Source organism: Ovis aries, chromosome 14, assembly GCF_016772045.2.
Source record: "Ovis aries strain OAR_USU_Benz2616 breed Rambouillet chromosome 14, ARS-UI_Ramb_v3.0, whole genome shotgun sequence".
Classification (NCBI taxonomy): Eukaryota; Metazoa; Chordata; class Mammalia; order Artiodactyla; family Bovidae; genus Ovis; species Ovis aries.
Window position 1 is genome coordinate 21510674 of NC_056067.1, and position 18812 is coordinate 21529485.

The window sequence follows — 18812 nt, forward strand, 5'->3', positions numbered from 1 at the left end:
GACAACAAAGTGATATGGTTTTCTTAGTAACTGACTGCAGTTCAGGTTAAAGAACTTATTACCAATCCCTTAAAAAAGCTTATTTTTCTTTTGTTACATGTATAGATTTCTTGCAATCAGCTGTAGCTAATTCTTTCATGAATATTAGGTTTTCTGACATTCAGTGTTTTGATAGAAAAGATCTCAAACAAGAGAAGGAGAGAACACATGGAATCATGATTTACCTGTTATAAAGTTTATCATAGTTTTCCTTTAGAAGTTCCCGCTCCTTTTCTAAATCACTAATTCTATCCTGCAGCTGAAATGAAAAGAAAATTACACACTAAGTATATAAAACCACCTAGGGATTAAAAAAAAAAAATGAGGAGACAAACATGTTTCAGTCTTGATTTCTACATTGCAGCCATGAACTAGGCCATGTATATTGTCTGTATCTAATTTAGCATCAGTTTTTTCCAAGTTGTTAAGTAAACATGAAATTAATATTTCTGTTTTAATTTACTAAGAACGTATACACTGCTTTATGGCAACATGTGCCAAAACTCAATAAAGGATGTGTTAAAAGCTTGCTATTAGGTTTGGGGAAACATAATATTTTTTTACTCTCCTCCCTGATGGATTCCATCATTATATTCATTTTGTATAAATTTCCAATTCCTCCCCTCCCAAAATTAAAGGATTAAGCTTTCTTTTGGTTTGTGGTTCAAACAAATTGTGTCAATCACTATTTACTCTGAACACACAATTTCTCATGTTACCTGGAATTTACAAAGAAACAGTCGTACATCTTTCAAATGACTGAACAAATTAAACTGTATACCTTTCTTTATCCCAATGTATAAATGAATAATATTTTTAGAAATAAAGGCCAATAATTATATACTGATGACTAAAATGTAGCTTCTGAATTTATTTCTAGTATTTCAGTTTAATTCACCAGTATATTTTGTTGTTACAACCTTTTCCCATGGATGAGAGTACTCTTAAAACTCATTCCCTTCTCAAAATTCTCTTTTGATGCCACTATGAGACACTGTAAAAGATTCTTCCAAGATGACAAGAGAAAGTAGGCATCTTATTTCATTTCCATTCTCTTTAAGGACAAGGTTAACAGACTACAGAAAGATTGTGCTAGCTGGGAAACATGAGAAGCAACATGAATAGGAAGATGAGTTTTCAAACAACTTCTTAGAAAAAAAAAAAATTCTCAAAATTGCTGACATTATACGGCAGAACATTCTCCTCCTTAGAGACAGATATATTCCTTTAATTGTTCTGACATCTTAAATGACTAATAAGCTGTTAAGACTGAGACAGTTAAGTTCCTCAGGTAATCTGGTATCTGTTTAAAAATGTCATGGCTAAAAAAAAAGCCACGGTTTTCCTTTCCTCACGGATCCTTAATCCTTTAGATACACAGTGGATCTCAGCACATTTTAAGTATTGCTAAGTACCGATTTGCCATGCACATATTACTGGGTGCCCTCAAAGTGCCATGGATGTAGTTTAGGATTCTGAAGTCAATATAATATTTAAAATGTCTCTATTTGACTTTTTCAAAACAGTTATAGACAAGTGTTAATGTAACGAATGGCTAAATGTTTCAGGAGCTTACCTCTTCTATTCTTCTTTCAGAAAACGTCACGGAACGTAACTGTTTCTCAAGACTGCAGCATTTTAAACGTTGTTCTTTAAGTTGCAGATTTAGCTCATCTCCATTTGCCATTAAGGCATCATGGCTGATCCGGAGAGTTTTTTGCTTCTAAAAAACAAAAAGAAAATCCTTTCAAAACTATTTTTCGATTCTGCTTTGAATGAATGATTACCATTCCAAAAAATGAATTTACTCCAGAAGTTCATGTTACACAGTTTATTCTTTATAAAGTTTACTACCAACATTGTATACGTGCTACTGTATTAATGTGCTACTATGCAATGCATAATGTCTCCATACAAGCTAGTCTTGGCCCAAGGGTTTCATGAGGAAGAAAATATTTTAGCACAGAGTCACACAATGCAGTCTGGGTTTGTCCTTTATTTTATTTTTCCCTAGTTTTTTGACTTGTTGATAGTGACCAGTGAGTAACTTAGTTTTAGCGGATAATTTTTTTTTTCATTTCGCTGTGGGTACAGTGGTTGGAAATGCTGTCTAAAAAATGCTGCTGCATGGGTTAAAAATAAATTCTGATCACAAATACTCAAACTGAAAAGATTTGTTGCCACACCAGATAAACAGCTTTGGAAGGTTAGCTTCTAATTTTAATACAATTATGAATTTCAATTTCATAAAATAGATACTGAAGTCATTTCAAAAATTGATCTACTTACGAATATGTTTTAAATTCAGTTTTATATACTTAAATGCCACATACTTCTTTTAGAAATAAAAAAGGTGATTACACTAAAGTCTTTTCATAGTCTGTATGACCATAACACGTAATGCCTCCTCTGCTAATTTAAATCATGAAAGTTCTACTGAAGTTCTTCAATTTTTTTTTAAAAAAAAATGGATATTGAGATTATTGAGTTTAATTTTTGTTAATCTTGGTATTATTATAGAATACTATCTTTAACTAGTTTTCTTTGGGCTACCTCAGTGAAGCTGTTGGTCTGAACCTCTCAAATCTCTACCCAACGTCAATCCCAAAAGAGGTTATCTGTGTTGTCAAAGACACTTCCTACTCATGGTATTAAACAAATACGTACAAATACCTGGAGTCACTGTAAAATGGAAATCAAAACAGTCAAAGTGATAAATGAATGTAGAGCCACTCTTTAATTCCTTTCTTAATTCCTCCTTTAGAGATGGCTTTCAACTACATGTATTTTAAACCTCCCTTTTCCAACTATCTACTGATAGCACTATCAATCCCACTCTCTAATTAATTTCTCTTCCATACACACTCACATTTATATGGAAGGCAATGTATTACTTGACATTTAAAGAGGTTACTGCAGGATGAAACACTATCCAGAGTATGGTTGAAAATATTTATCTAATTCAACAGTGAATTTAGGCTTCAGATGACCCTATGCTTTGCATCAATTTACTGCTTTCCTTGTTTCAGTACTTCAAAGAAAGCATTGCTTAATATGAATTCTGCTCATCTGGAATGCTTTGGAGTTCATTAATTCCAGAAACTATATTAATTATGCAGTGCCAATAAACAGGAATGCTCTGATGGCACATTCCTGTGGGGCCACAGTCCTTGTGAAAACCACCGTGGGGACAAGAGTACCGCGTACTGTCAACCCGAACGGTGAGGATTTAAAACAAACACACTGACAGGAGATGTGATGGGTATTCAAATATTTTCTGAAACTAGTAGTAAAAAACCAAAATATCACATATCAAAATAGATTTAACAAAACTTGGTTATTAACCTATTCTAAGCACTGATCTATCTTAGATACTTCATAAATGTGTGGAACTGAAGATATATACAAAAACATCTAAAACTTCATTGCTATATGCCCATATGATTTCAGATAAAAGGACTGAAGAATAAATTTTCTTGACATGAGATGATTTATGATAAATGTGTTTATTATTTTAAGATGACACAGGTATTCATAAAAAGTCCAAGCAGTTATTTCTTCAGTTAATTAAGTTATAAATAACTAACCATATCAGAAGGGAAATAATACACACTTGAGAATAAAAAGAGCAATCTTTAAAAACTACTTTTTAGTGTTATGACCATTCTACTTTAAAAAAAGTTTGAACATTATTTTTGAAACTCTGTATCTATATATCACCCTAATAAAATAATTTATCACAGTACCTCTTGAAGCTGAATAAATTTTCCTTCCATTACTGAAAGGGCATTGCTTTTCTCCACTAGTTGCTTATGAAGCTTAATCATTTCTACGTTGTCCCGAATGTTTGACCTTCAATGATGTATTTAAGAAAACGACAGAGACAGAATTAAAAATGCAAGACAAAAGGAAAAAAAAAATCTGTGGTGAGACTATAATTTTTCATTGACTGTTACACAGAAAAAAATTTACACACATGCTTATTAGTCATTGAGGTTTCTAGTTTATTATACACTCAGGATAGACTTACTGTTTAAAACCAACCAATAATAATTCTTGAACTTTCATAAACACATAGACTCTCAGAGTTTGAAGGGAGCCCCATATTTGATTTTGTCACTTCTACACAGTATCATTTTATAGTGTCCTGAAAGATGTGCAAAAGGACATCAGTCTTTAGCACAGCCATCATTCCACCACCAAACTTCAGGCTTATTTTAAGGAGGACTATCATATTGTTTTTCTCTAAATGAAAAATATGCCATACAGCTACTCATCTTTCTACAACTCCCTCGAAACAAATGGTATCATAAGATTATCGTTTAGTGGAGTTTCCTCCTGGAGTTCAGACTTTTCAAAATATTTCCAAAAAAAAAAGTGACTTAGCATTTTATACTAATAATGCCCAAAGCTGGCATTTAAATATGTTGCAGATGTGCCTGTAGCTGTAAGAGATCATTTAACGTCCATAGGGTATATAGAAACTCTATATGCTGCAATACAAGTTTGTATTTTTCCTACTGAGATTAAAGCAAACGCAGAATTTAACAGGAAGATCTTGTTAAAGGTTAATCATAGATCTAAATGAATACCTGTTTTCAAAAGGCATTTATTTTCCTGACAGAGAAAGAAGTTTCCTTAATTTAATATGTTTTACATTCAAAAGTATTTTAAAAATTGTGAGGCTTGGTTTTAAACTTCATTTTCTAAGAAAAATAAACACAAAAATCTTAAGTTCAGAAAATATTTCAGTATTTAAAGTAAGTAATTTTACTTCCAAAACTTATCTAGTATACACATATTGGAAAAATTGTCACAATGCCCTACTGGAACCAGAAAATGGACTACAAAGCTCACACATCTGTAAACCAGCTGAGGACTTGAAATACTTAATTTTCCTCTTTGATATTTGAAAGTTCATTGTATTTTGGCATCAGACAGTTAGTTGTCCTCACACAGAAGATAAACAAGTCCAAGAACCTGGATCTTGCCCAGAGTACAGTCTTAACACAATGTTAAAATAATTATGTGTCTAAAACATGTTATCTAGTAGTTCCAAGCACACATTCAACAGTATGCTCACCAATATTCCCCTCAGTATTATTTTTACTTACTAAAAAAATAATAATAATATGAAGGGAAAATATTTTTTGAATAGGTCAATAGAAAATAGCATATTTTTTCATATTTAAAAGTCAAAATTAACTTATCTGTTTTCTCCAGAATTACTTGGTTTGACTGCTCAACAGTGAGTGACATTTACTGTTACAGAAGGACAGAACATTGTTCAAATAATTTCAATCTCTACTTATATTTTCAGCTGTAATTCATCTTTTATTCTTCTTGTTTTTAAGCATGTTAATATTTTCAAGATTAAATATATATGACATATGTATGAATAACAACTAGTATGTGATGACATTAATAAAAAATTAAGTCCCAACAACCCATTTAGCCTCATAGGGTCATATAAAGAGCAGGTTTAAATTTTGAAATTTCTTTGTAAGAAAAAGGCCAGTAAGTATCTTAGAAAAACTTTCAGTGGTCTAATTGGTAGATGCTTTCTTGAATATTTCTTAAAGTCCTGGGAGTTTAAACTTTTCATAGTATTGCCAAGAAAGGTGACTTGGTGTTTTATACTAATGATGCCCAATGAGTAGGCACAAATACAACAGAAGTAGTATTTAGAAAACAATGATAACAATGTGGTACTTTAAATAAAAAATCAGTTCATTACAGAGTACACGTATTCTGAAACAACATAGCACCTGGAAATCTTTAATAATTATTCTAAAGTTTTAGGGGCTCTATACATAATGGCTGGGGCTTCCCAGGTAAAAAAATCCACCTCCCAATGCAGGAGGCTTTAGAGATGCAGGTTTGATCCCTGGGTCTGGAAGATTCCCTGGAATAGGAAATGGTAACCCACTTTAGTATTTAGTATTCTTGCCTGCAAAATTCCACAGACAGAGGAGCCTGGTGGGCTACGGTCAACGGGGTCGCAGAGAGTTGGATACAACTGAGTGACTAAGCATGACAGATAATGGTTATCATTATGATGGGGTATTTCTGATGGGGACAGTGAAAAGGAAAGATCACTTGCTATTAAGCTGAGAGTGAAGAGTCGATGATATAAAGTGCATGAAAGTTAAAAGCAACACTGTGATGAATGTGGCCTGGTCTTCAGAAAGGTATACAACGAAAAGTCATCTCAGATCTGCCAATCAACATTTTTACACAGATGAAATACAGTAAAAGAATGCGGGTATATGTGAGAGAGGAAAGAGGGAAGGAGATGTCACGGAAAGCTGACAAGGAACGTGAGAAGGATACTCGAAGGCAAGAGGGAGCTAGAGTCCTTGCTAAGTGGCTGGTCCTAGACCTCTGCCTGCAGAGGAAGGCCTCAGGTTGGTTTCCTCTGAAGAGCAGACAGGGCTAATTTTATGAACAATATTTTAAGTGACCGCCATATAATATGTTCCTGCCCTGTTCTATGTGCTGTGAAGGGAACATGAAGTCTTCAGGACGATGACATTTGAACAGAAAGAACAATGCATAGCAAACACATTCAGATGAACTCAGACGGTCATGCACCAATTCATACATGCTGCATCATACATGGTGAAATGATCTGCAAATGGATATCAAGCACACTAATTATGTGCTTTGTAAAAATAAATTTCTCATATTTTTCAACAGGGATTTTGAAAAAAAAAAAAAAAAACCTATACAAAATTAAGTTGGAAAATGTGGTTTCTTTTCTTTTTTTTGCAGACATATTATTTAGAATTATGATCAAATCTTTTAAAACTATGAGAAGAGCTGTTGGCCCATCGCTAAGATTAAAAACAAACTAAAATAAATTAGATTTTATGTTGAAAAAAGTAATCCAGCTCTCAAACCTATGTGCCAAGTTTCTCTCATATAATTTGAAACAGTCAAGCAATAAACTCTGGAAGAGGAATTTCTAATGGAAGCCTTGAAAACACTTGACTCCAGCTCTGCTACTGGGTGCCATAATAAATCCAGAAACTTAAAACCTCAAATATACTGGAGAAGGAAAAACTTTCAGTGGTGCGATGTAATGTATAGTCTAACATGAAAGCTTAAGAAGCCAAAACTTTGCTCCAGTGAAAGTTTCTAATACTTCACTTCCTAGGCACACAGTTCCTCCCCGCCTTCACACCCGTTAACATTTCTTTCTTGGCTACAGTATGGATTATGAATGCTAAAAAAAAAGCTTCTTGATTATTTGACGCAAAGATGTTATAATACCATTTTTAGCACCATTTAGAAGGGAAGGTTTTAGAATATAAAAGGTAGGCTATGAAATTCTGCAAAGTTATTAGGTAAGATATTTATGAGATAGAATGAAGAGGTTCTTTTTGAATAATAGTGTTAGGCTGACTTAATTTGGAGGATAAGCTTGAAAACAATCTTAGAATTCAAAAAAACTCCTTTTTTTTTTTTTTTTTAATAGTGGCAGGCAGACAGTCTCTAAGCATACGGGTCATTCCTAGCTCTTATTAGGGAAACACATGTGTGCTAAGTCACTTCAGTTGTGTTGGACTCTGCGTGACCCACTGACTGTAGTCTGCCAGGCTTCTGTGTCCATGGGATTCTCCAGAAAAGAATACTGGAGTGGGTTGCCATGCCCTTCTCCAGGGGATCTTTCAGACCCAGGGACTGAACTCATGTCTGTCTCCTGTCAATAAAGGACAGAAATGGTATGCACCTAACAGAAGCAGAAGATATTAAGAAGAGGTGTAAGAATACACAGAACTATGCAAAAAAGATCTTCATGACGCAGATAACAACAATGGTGTGATCACTAACCTAGAGCCAGACATCCTGGAGTCCAAAGTTAATGATGCATCATTACGAACAAAGCTAGTGGAGGTGATGGAATTCCAGCTGAGCTATTTCAAATCCTAAAAGATCATGCTGTGAAAGTGCTGCACTCAATATGCCAGCAGATTTGGAAAACTCAGCAGTGGCCACAGGACTGGAAAAGGTCTTCATTCCAATCCCAAAGAACAGTAATGCCAAAGAATGTTTAAACTACTGTATAATTGTACTCATCTCACACGCTAGCAAAGTAATGCTCAAAATTCTCCAAGCGAGGCTTCAACAGTACATGAACCGAGAATTTCCAGATCTTCAAACTGGATTTAGAAAAGGCAGAGGAACCAGAGACCAAATTGCCAATATCCTCTGAAAAAGTAAGGGAATTGAAAAAAAAAATCTACTTCTGCTTCATTGACTACGCTAAAGCCTTTGACTGTGTGGATCAAAACAAACTATGGAAAGTTCTTCAAGAGATGGGAATACAAGACCACCTAACCTGCCTCCTGAGAAATCTGTATGCAGGTCAAGCAACAATTAATACCAGTCATGGAACAACAGACTGGTTCCAAGTTGGGAAAGGAGTACATCAAGGCTATATATTGTCACCCTGCTTATTTAACTTATATGCAGAGTATATCATGAGAAACACTGGGCTGGATGAAGCACAAGCTGCAATCAAGATTGCCGGGAGAAACATCAACAACCTCAGATATGCAGGTGACACCACCCTTATGGCAGAAAGCAAAGAGGAACCGAAGAGCCTCTTGATGAAAGTAAAAGAGGAGAGAGAAAAGGCTGGCTTAAAACTCAACATTAAAAAAACTAAGATCATGGCATCTGATCCTATCACTTCATGGCAAATAGAAGGGGAAACAATGGAAACAGTGACAGACTTTATTTTCTTGGGCTCCAAAATCACAGCCAAGAAATTCAAAGACATTTACTCCTTGGAAGAAAAGCTATGATAAACCTAGACAGCATGTTAAAAAGCAGAGACAGTACTCCTCTGGCAAAGGTCCGTCTCGTCAAAGCTACGGTTTTTCCAGTAGTCAGGTATGGATGTGAGAGTTGGACCATAGAGAAAGCTGAGCACCAAAGAACTGATGCTTTGGAACTGTGGTGTTGGAGAAGACTCTTGAGAGACCCTTGGACTGCAAGGAGATCCAACCAGTCCACTCTGAAGGAAATCAGTCCTGAATATTCATTAAAAGGACTGGTGCTGAAGCTGAAGCTCCAATACTTTGGCTACCTGATGCAAAGAACTGACTCATTGGAAAAGACCCTGCTGGGAAAGACTGAAGGCAGGAGGAGGAGGCAACAGAGGATGAGATGGTTAGATGGCATCACTGACTCGATGGACATGAGTTTGAGTAAGCTCTGGAGTTGGTGATGTACAGGAACGCCTGGTGTGCTGCAGTCTTACGGGGTCGCAAAGAGTGGTACATGACTGAGCAACTGAACTGAACTGTCTCCTGTATTGGCAGGAGACAAAGGTAACAACAGAGTATCACTCCTGATTAGAATTACAGGAGGTTACTAGAAAGTTAAATGGAATAAGCTTCACTAAAATAGCTGAGCAAAGTCTATTTGAAAGGTCATGACTTTGTCCAAAACTGCAACTTTAGTTCATAGATGAAAATAATGCTCTCTCATTTTAGATGCATAAAGGAAAAAGTTTCTATGTGTATGCTTATTTGCCTGTGGATTGCATCTTTCTTGCGGTATTGGGTCAAAACATAAATAAGAACTCAGTATTTTCTTATTCTCAAACACCTACAGGGAATGGAAGAGGACAGTTATATAGCCTTTTCTACATGGACATAATCATACTCTTCTGAAAATAGAGGGAGCACGCCCAAAGACTGGTTGGGGACAGGAAGGACCCAAATCCTGGCTCGTCTTCTTAAGGGGCCATTTTGAAGTTCAACATTGTGGATTCTGACCAGTAATGAGAATTTGAGAATTATATGCAATATATCAAAAAGCCCAATGAGAAATGTAGACTTACTGGCAATTGAGTTTTACAAGTGAACTAAAGGCCTTACATTGTTTTCACTTTTTGATAGAATTATAGCAAATCAGTGCAAAATTATAAGCTATGTCACAATTATCTTGAAATGATTAGCATAATACAGGTTTTGGATAAAAAAAAAACCCAACAAATTGATTAAGTTAATATATACTGCTTAGTTAGGAGGCAAAAATCTTTCAGAATCACAAGGTCCCTGGGGATAAAAGCAACTGTTGTTTTAAAGGACAGAAAACCACTCACTCATTTCAGCCCTCTTTATTTCACAGCTGGGGTAGCTAACTGAGGCATTCTGCCAGTTTCTACATGAGGGAGCCAGGTCTAAGAGATAAATTCTTCCCACTCTTGTGCTTCCTTCCTCTGAGATGTTCCTGAGTTTTAGCTTTCCTTCCACTATCAAGTACACTCTAATACATTAGTTACTATTAATTTTGATAATTTCTGTGGTTTAAATAAAGTGCGTGGGAAACATGCCAAGCAGCTATCACAGAAAAACCTTAGATAACAGTCATAATAAAAAACATGGGGATAAAAGACATAGTATTTGAGCTTGATAACTTTTCACTAGGCAAATTCTAAGGTACTCAAAACACCAGTAGGAACTTGTTGGATATATTTTTTAAAGATGACAGATCACCTCTCTGTATCAATGATGTCTACATGGTTGTTTCTAGCCCCAGTTTCCCTTCCCTCCGAGAGCCAGATGTACCCTCTAAATTAGGGGGCTGGGCAATTGGACAAATCCAAATGGAGGGGCACTCTGCAAACAATCATCATCAATGGTCTGGAAGACTAGGGAACATCTTGAGAATTAGGGAATCCTAAAAAGTTGTGACGAATAATTACAATACATGGTCCTTGGTTGGATACGAGATTAAAACAAAGAAAAACAAAAGAAAAATAGCAATTAAAAACAAAATAAAAAATAAAAATAGCTATCAAGGCCATTAATGAGATAATGGGGTGTTCATTGGAAGGACTGATGCTGAAGCTGAAACTCCAATACTTTGGCCACCTCATGCAGAGCTGACTCATTGGAAAAGACCCTGATGCTGGTAGGGATTGGGGGCGTGAGGAGAAGGGGACAACAGAGGATGAGATGGCTGGATGGCATCACTGACTCAATGGACATGAGTTTGAGTGAACTCCAGGAGTTGGTGATGGACAGGGAGGCCTGGCGTGCTGTGATTCATGGGGTTGCAAAGAGTTGCACACGACTGGGCGACTGAACTGAACTGAACTGACTGTATCATTCATTGTGAAATGTCCTGAATGTGTGATTGGTGTCCTGTGGTTATGTAGGAAGATGTCCTTGTTCATAGAAGGTGCTTAGCAGTGTACAGAGGGTGGCATGATATATGCACCTACCTCTTAGAGAGAGAAGACACAGGGAAGGAGGGGAGTGGGCCTGTGCCTGAGTGAGCAGAATGCAGGACAGGCTGCATCATTCACAAACATGCCAAGGGGTAAAAGGCATGTGTGTTCAAGGTACTAATTCTTGCAACTTTGCTGTAGGTTTGCCATTTTTCAAAATGAAATGCTGGGGAAGTCCTCTGAGTGCCAGGAAGTAATCCGTGTCTGTGCACAGCTGGAAAGATGGAGCCCTGAAAGCCAAGCTGCTTTGTACACTGTACGGCTGCAAAAAGTCTCTGTGTTTTTAAGATCCGAGAGCGTGCCGTCAACCAAAGGCAAGAGGACAAGTCAGAGTGTCTGAAATATTTATGGGTTAAATTTCTTCCAGTGGGACATTATGGGACTTACATGATTTTTAATTAAGAAGGTAAATACCCTAACATTTACTTAAAAAAAAAGAAACACTTAGTACAAACCAGTTACACATTTGGTAAGAGTATAAATATTTGGGGAGTTGAAAAAGTCAGTAAAAGGTAAAATCATCCTGATTTTAATGTTCATGTACATGTGTTCACTGGTTACTGCTTTGCATTTAATTTAAGACGGCCTTTTTAATAAGCAGAAAATGTGCATTTTTATATTGTTTAAATTTTAATATGGATTTTTGTTCAAAACAACACAGACATTCAGGCTACTTGTAAATGATACAAGATTTTTTGCTAATGAGGCATTATGTAGAACATATGCAAAAATCACAACTCAGTCTTCCAAAATAGACCACAATAACAGGAAAAAACATGATTTTAATAAAAAAGAGCAGTACTGGGCTTTTACTTCAAAGCAATTAAGGGCTTTGGATAACCAAAAGTTTATGTCAAGCTGATGCCAAACCAAACTGGTCTATTAAACACATACTACGAAGAGTTTCTGTAATATTCTATGAAAAGGCTCTTTGCCATAAATATCAGGCACCACACTCTGAAGATTACAACTACTTTAGGTTCATGTTTGAGAACAAGGAGTCCAGCATTCAGATCAGACTTCTAGAATTTCAAATCTGAAATAATGTACCCGTGAAAGAGAAGTTTAAATATGTTTTCCATTTTGTGATTTTTCTCTACAGTAAATTATACCAAGTCTTATATTCTCCCCAACATTTTTCAACAGTTTTCCATTAGTCTCAAAAAAAATTTGCTGTTACACATAAAATTCTGAGCTATGTGTAAACATATAAGAAAAAAAAAGACTTGAAGACCCTTATTTGAAGTCATTTCTTCAGTTTTCAACAACTGTATCTCAAGAAGCAATATGTTATTCACCTTCTTAGAAGAAGGTACCCTTCCTTCTAAGCAAATAACCAGTAATTTTCAATTTATAAAATCTGTGAGGTAGGGTGTAAGTTGCTTGCTTTCTTTGGTCTCTGCAACAAAAGTTTCTCTTAACTGTCTGTCCTTCACAGTAAGTGACAAAAAATTGGGGTGAATAATACAATCCCCTAAAGAAAGCCTTAGTTTACTTTGTAAGGAAAACTTCTGTGTATATGCTGATGTCTCCTGCTGACAACACGTATACTGGAAAACATGCAGACCTGTCTGTTACTCTGGTTCTGCTGTTATCTAGTCCTAGGACTGAAGAACTCTCGGATTTCCCTTTCAATTAACACTAAACACTAGTTCTCAGATGATCATATCCCTTTGGAAGGAGGAATGGCCAACATAGGGTCAATCTTACCCTTTGGGAATTTAAGAAATATAAAAGAAATTGGGATTTCCTGGAGGCTTAGCGGTAAAGACGGAGAAGGCGATGGCACCCCACTCTAGTACTCCTGCCTGGCAAATCCCATGGACAGAGGAGCCTGGTAGGCTGCAGTCCATGGGGTCGCTAGGAGTTGGACACGACTGTGTGACTTCACTTTCACTTTCATGCATTGGAGAAGGAAATGGCAACCCAGTCCAGTGTTCTTGCCTGGAGAATCCCAGGGATGGGGGAGCCTGGTGGGCTACTGTCTCTGGGGTCACACAGAGTCGGACATGACTAAAGTGACTTAGCAGCAGCAGCGGTAGAGAGAACCTGCCTGCAATGCAGGAGACATGGGTTTGATTCCTGATTTGGGAAGATCCCCTGGAGAAGGAAATGGCTGTCCACTCCAGTATTCTTGCCTGGAGAACTCCACGGATAGAGGAGCCTGTCGGGTTATAGTCCATGGGGTCGCAAACACGAGTTAGCGACTGAGCAGGCACGCAACTGAGAAAGTAGTTTGATAACCTTGTATTCAGCTGTTGAGGAATGGCTCCAAGCTTGGGCTTGGACTAATGCACAGTTTTTCTATTCATATAATATTTAAATATGGCTGTTGGCAATTCATTAATATCACCATATTCGGTGTTGGGTCTTCAGCACTGTTCTTCACAAGAAACCATTTCTTGGTTTTCCAAGAAGGCTAAGTTTATTCTTAGGGGAAAATGGGTAACTCCCAGGTATTTAAAACCCTGGTTCAAGGGCAGCGTTCAAATTACATTCCCTAATACAAATATAATTCTCAAAAATATTCATTTTTCTTTTGCTCTGCACTTAGAAGGATATAGAAAAGTTAACATATAGAATTTCATTATATAATTTAATTTTACACATAACTTTTTAGGAACAGAAATTAGTAGAGATAATATTAATCTTTTAAATCTCTGAAATAAAAAGTCTGCTTTATTTTTTTAAAAAACAAATCTATTATGTATCTTAGCTTTTTCAAATATTACCATGTGAGGTTAGTTTGTGAAAAGAGAATCAAACTCTGATTCTGAAATGAAAAAGTGGAAAATCATGCTTGGTTTTTCGAGAACCTAGTCACATGAGCATGATATCACTTGGTAAGGGGAAAACCAAACAGAGTCTAGGACTGGTTTAAAAAAAACATAAAGAGAGAAATAAAAGAAACAAAAAAGATCTAATAGTCACATGCAATGTGTAGACCTCATTTGGATTCTAATTCAAACAAACAGCAAGAAGTCATCTTCAGAGAGGTTGGAATATAAAATAGTTATTAGATGGTGTCAAGGAATTGCTGCTAATTTTGTTAGGTGTGATAATGGCATGGTGATTACGTTTAAAATTCCTTATCAGACAGAGCAAATATACTAAAGCATAAAGAGGCGTGGTGACATGATATTTGATGGGGGCTAACTAATTAAAGAACATGAAGGTGAAGGAAAGATGAAACAAGACATGTTGATAAGTGTTAAAGCTGAATGATGAGTACACCAGATTGCAATATATTACTCTTCCTGCCTTTGGATATGCTTGTTCCAAACAAAAAAGAAAAAGGCCAAAAGGAAGAAAATAATTCAGGAAAGAACAGTAAACAGGTAAAGTCTTACTGGAAGAACAGCATGGAAGCACCAAAATAAGAGAAGAGGTATTAGAAACCAACAAATGATAAAAGAAAACACTGCATATTATCCAACATCAAAAATGAAGAGGCAGGACTTCCCTGGGGTCCAGTGGTTAAGAATCCACCTGCAAGTGCAGGGGACACGGGTTTGATCCCTGGTCTGGGAAGATTCCACAGGCAGCTAAGTCTGTTTGCTGAACAACTGAAGCCTACACACCCTAGAGCCTGTGCTCCACAACAAGAGAAGCTACTGCAGTGAGAAGCCCACACACTGCAGCAACAAACACCCAGTGCAGCCATAAATAAATAAGACTTGTTTAAAAAAAAATGTAAGGGCAGCAAGGAGACTACTGAAGGGCCCCAATGTCACCATAATGATCAGCATAATTCAAGGCAAGCTCTGAATATAAGGAGAGGTAACATCTTTATGGGATGGAGAGAACAGGTACTGTACTACAGAATTTACTACCTTTTATGGGTGGGAAAGCAACTTGAACAAGGTTGGGCTTATTCACAAGGTATGCCAACAGTTGAGTCCTTGTCACACATGTTTTTCTTGGTAGGTACAATCAAATGGTATCAGAGCTTCCTACGGGTTTGGTAAAAGAGCAAAGGAGACAAGGTGAGACAGAGTAGGTCAGGGAAAAACGCCATTAGCCTTGCGCTGTTGATACCAGTAGGTCTGGAGCAGGCTTATGTGAAGAATGCGAAGTAAAAACATGATTTTTTAAATACACTAGACTTATCCTTCTATGGCACATGATAAAGTATTTTAAACTAATTTTGACCTTATCAAAGCGCTATTTCTGTTTTAACATACCTTTGATCTGTAGCCTGCTGTTCTCGAAGCTGAAGAAGAGATAACTCAATTTCATTTTCTTTTCTCCTCAACTGAGTTTTCAGGATCTCCGCCAAGTGCTCTAACTCTTCTATCTGGCCTCTCTGTGACTCAATAACATTTTCTCTGAAATAAAGAATCTTTACAAGAATTTGTAGTTTGAGGCAAAATCTGCAGGGTTTAAAATCAGTACAAAGAAAGTGCTTCACAGTAAAGGGCAAGCAAAAGTTAAAAATTTTAGCTTAACTGCCTCTGAACACAGTAAAATAGTAGCAGATTAAATCTAATGATTTGGGAATACATATGGAAGAATTCAAGGGCTTCCCTGGTGGCTTAGCAGTAAAGAATCTGTCTGCCAATGCAAGAGATGAGGGTTCGATCCCTGGGTTGGAAAGATCCCCTGGAGTAGAAAATGGCAGCCCACTCCAGCATTCTTGCTTGGGAAATCCCATGGGCAGAGGAAGCTGGTGGGCTACAGTCCAGCGAGTCACAAAGAGTTTGACAGGACTTAGCAACTAAACAACAACAACAAAATGAAAGAATTCAAGGTATGCTTTATATTAGATAATGTCTTAGGCAATGGGTTAGACTGCAGTTCAATCCAACATAGTATTTATTGGTTATTTACTATACACTCTGTGATCTGGTCATCTTCAGATATTTTATGCACCTTTGTTCTTTTATATGCACACTTGCCTATACCACCCAAATTAACACTTCATAGAGAGATGGCAAGAAATTTGCAAAACATAACTTAGTGGTCTTTGGTTTATATTTTCTCTCTACCAGGTCTGGCAGCATCCCAGTGTACTGAGCCTCAGCACTGGTTTGAACTCCGGCTTTTCTGCTAACAGGTAACAAGGTTAGGCTAGTCTTTTAGTTTTATTCCCTCACAGGCAATCATTACTATAACTGGTATTTAAAATATTCAAAAGAAAAAAATTAAGCCCATATTATTCTTAAGCAGCTATCTAAAATATGATATTCTTTGTCTCATGTTTTCTCTCCTCATTTAGAATTGTGACTTTTTGATGATCCAGGTGAAGACCTGTTCTGTAGATAAGGTAGATTCTTATCTTTATTTGTGTGACTTACAGACACTAAGATTACCATGAGGCTTTCATTAACGGAAAAGTAAGCTAAATGTGGCAGAAGTAACTTTTTTGAAACCATAATATGATGAAGAATGAAGTACCGTAGAATCACAGTGAAACAAAATCTGACATCCATATGTATTTGATAGCTCCAAACTTTTAAGCCACTCCCTCCAATTCTTTTTTTAAACCACAGAAAGGCTAATTAATTCATGATCTAAAAAAAAAATGAAAAAAAAAAACAAAACTACCTGTAATTCTTCTGAGAATGAAAATGTTGCCCGTAAAGCTTATACTATTCTAAATGACTGGGCTTTATGCCATTCCTTTGAGGGGGAAATTATAATAAAGAGAACTATTCTCTCTATATACACTTCCACTGATGCAATTGGTTAAGATACTCATTTTCCTCATTGTACTGCAAGCATGCTATGTAATACCTGTTCTTGACTCACAGATCTAGCTGGAGGAAATTTTTTGTACATAAACCAATTTTGTTTAAAATAAAGGAGAGGGAGGGATCGAAAGAGACATGATCAATATACAGTGGTCTAAAGTGATCACGAAAAGCATACATACAAATTTCTTATTTCTTCTCTGGCTTCTTTGAGTAAACTGTTGCTATATTTTGTAGGCATGGGTTGCACAGTTTCTGCTCCATCTGTATCTTGGAATTTAATACCTAAAAATAAATTAATAGGATCATACAAGCAAAGTTAGAAAAGAAGGACCCTTGATTTGCTATCATAAGGAAATCTGTAATATAAGCAAGTCTCTTCCGTACTGAGAGATGCGGGCTCTACAGTACAGAGAATCAGACATACATTGCCAAAGGAAGTGTTAGATCTCAGCCACCAGCTGGCATTAAATAAAGCACAGCACCAAGTACTGCTCATTTAACAAATTCTACTATGTAAACCAAATTACCCAGAAATATTTATTCAACTTAGATTTACAACTTCGGAAGTAAATTTTGAAAGAATCAAAGTTTTAAATTGAGGTCTTTACAATATAAACTGAGGTATGAAGGAAAAAGTTTTCAAAACCTTGATTTATTTTTTTTTAGTATTTTTGATAAAGGTTTTTTGATTTTTAAATTACTCATTCATACCATTTGACTTTACCTTCTGAACCTTACCCTTATTTGTGTAACTCATAGATACTGTGAACATAAGTAAAAATGTTTCCTTTATTTTGATTTATTTTATCCTAATAAGAAAATCCATATTTCAACAAAGATAAGTTGAGATCATTAGTAAGATTCCAAATAAAACATTTTGTTGCTGCACTTAAATACAATTTTGCTTATAAAAATAATTATATATAATTTTTATAAACCTAATCCCATTGTTAAAAATAATGAGACATTCTTTTAATTATAAAAGTTACTTCACACTTATACAATAATTAAATGATTAGCTTTCGGTAAAGTAAGTAAATACAAAGAAAATTTTAGTCTATGTAAGTAACATTTTCAAGTCTCTTCTGTTCTGTGGCTCTTCTATAAGGAGAAACTTCTATCAAACAATTAGACAGAAATTCATAGCACTAATACCTTGTCATACTAATCTAATATTTGGGCATTGTCTTTATTTAGCATAAATAGGATCATCTTTCCCAAGTTACAGGTGACAAAACTAAGGTTCAGAGAGGACAAATGACTATTTAAATGTAAAGTAAGTCATGGTATACCTACCACCTCCTGAACTTTCTTCTAATCTGGTCTTATCACTCCATTTTACAGATGGGGAAAATGAGGCTCTGGGAAGTCAAGTGCTCTCAAGATATAAAAAGTTAATTAGCAGCCAAATGTATTTTTGATTTATAATTCATTATGATTACTTTGATTATATTCAAAGCCTATTGCCAATCTCACATAGCTCGGAGTAGCCAAGCCCTTTCATCCTGCAGCTGCCTCCTGCCTGCATGGAGGCCTTATTGACTTCAAAGGAACCCTGTCTAGGGAACAGATAGTGTTAACATTTTGGCTTGCAGAAGAAAAATAGGACAAATTTTTCTCTTTTTCTGTTCAGATGGTGTTTTCTATTCCCTCGATGAACTGAAATGAAAGTTTTACATAATTTTTTATTTCCCTAAAAATGTTTGGTCTTTATGTGAAGCATATTCCAAACGAAGATGAATTAGAACTAAAATTCTATTTCCTTCCCTCGTAGTTGTAATGAAAAGAAATTAAAATAGTTAGACTTTTTGCTTCATTAAAAATAA

The 18812-nt window shown here is 36.0% G+C and overlaps 1 protein-coding gene across 5 annotated transcripts in view; it reads right to left on the reverse strand.

Moving 5' to 3' along the window:
- RPGRIP1L (RPGRIP1 like) overlaps window positions 1–18812 on the reverse strand; it is a 100809-nt gene that overhangs the window by 72395 nt on the left and 9602 nt on the right. For all 5 annotated transcript variants that reach the window (XM_042231634.1, XM_012189789.4, XM_012189788.4 and 2 more), the window contains exons 5-9: window positions 17166–17268; window positions 15475–15618; window positions 3786–3891; window positions 1616–1762; window positions 225–298 (exon numbers count right to left, since the gene is read on the reverse strand). In XM_042231634.1, coding sequence (XP_042087568.1) covers window positions 225–298; window positions 1616–1762; window positions 3786–3891; window positions 15475–15618; window positions 17166–17268 — 574 coding nt within the window. The remainder of the gene's footprint in view (window positions 1–224; window positions 299–1615; window positions 1763–3785; window positions 3892–15474; window positions 15619–17165; window positions 17269–18812) is intronic.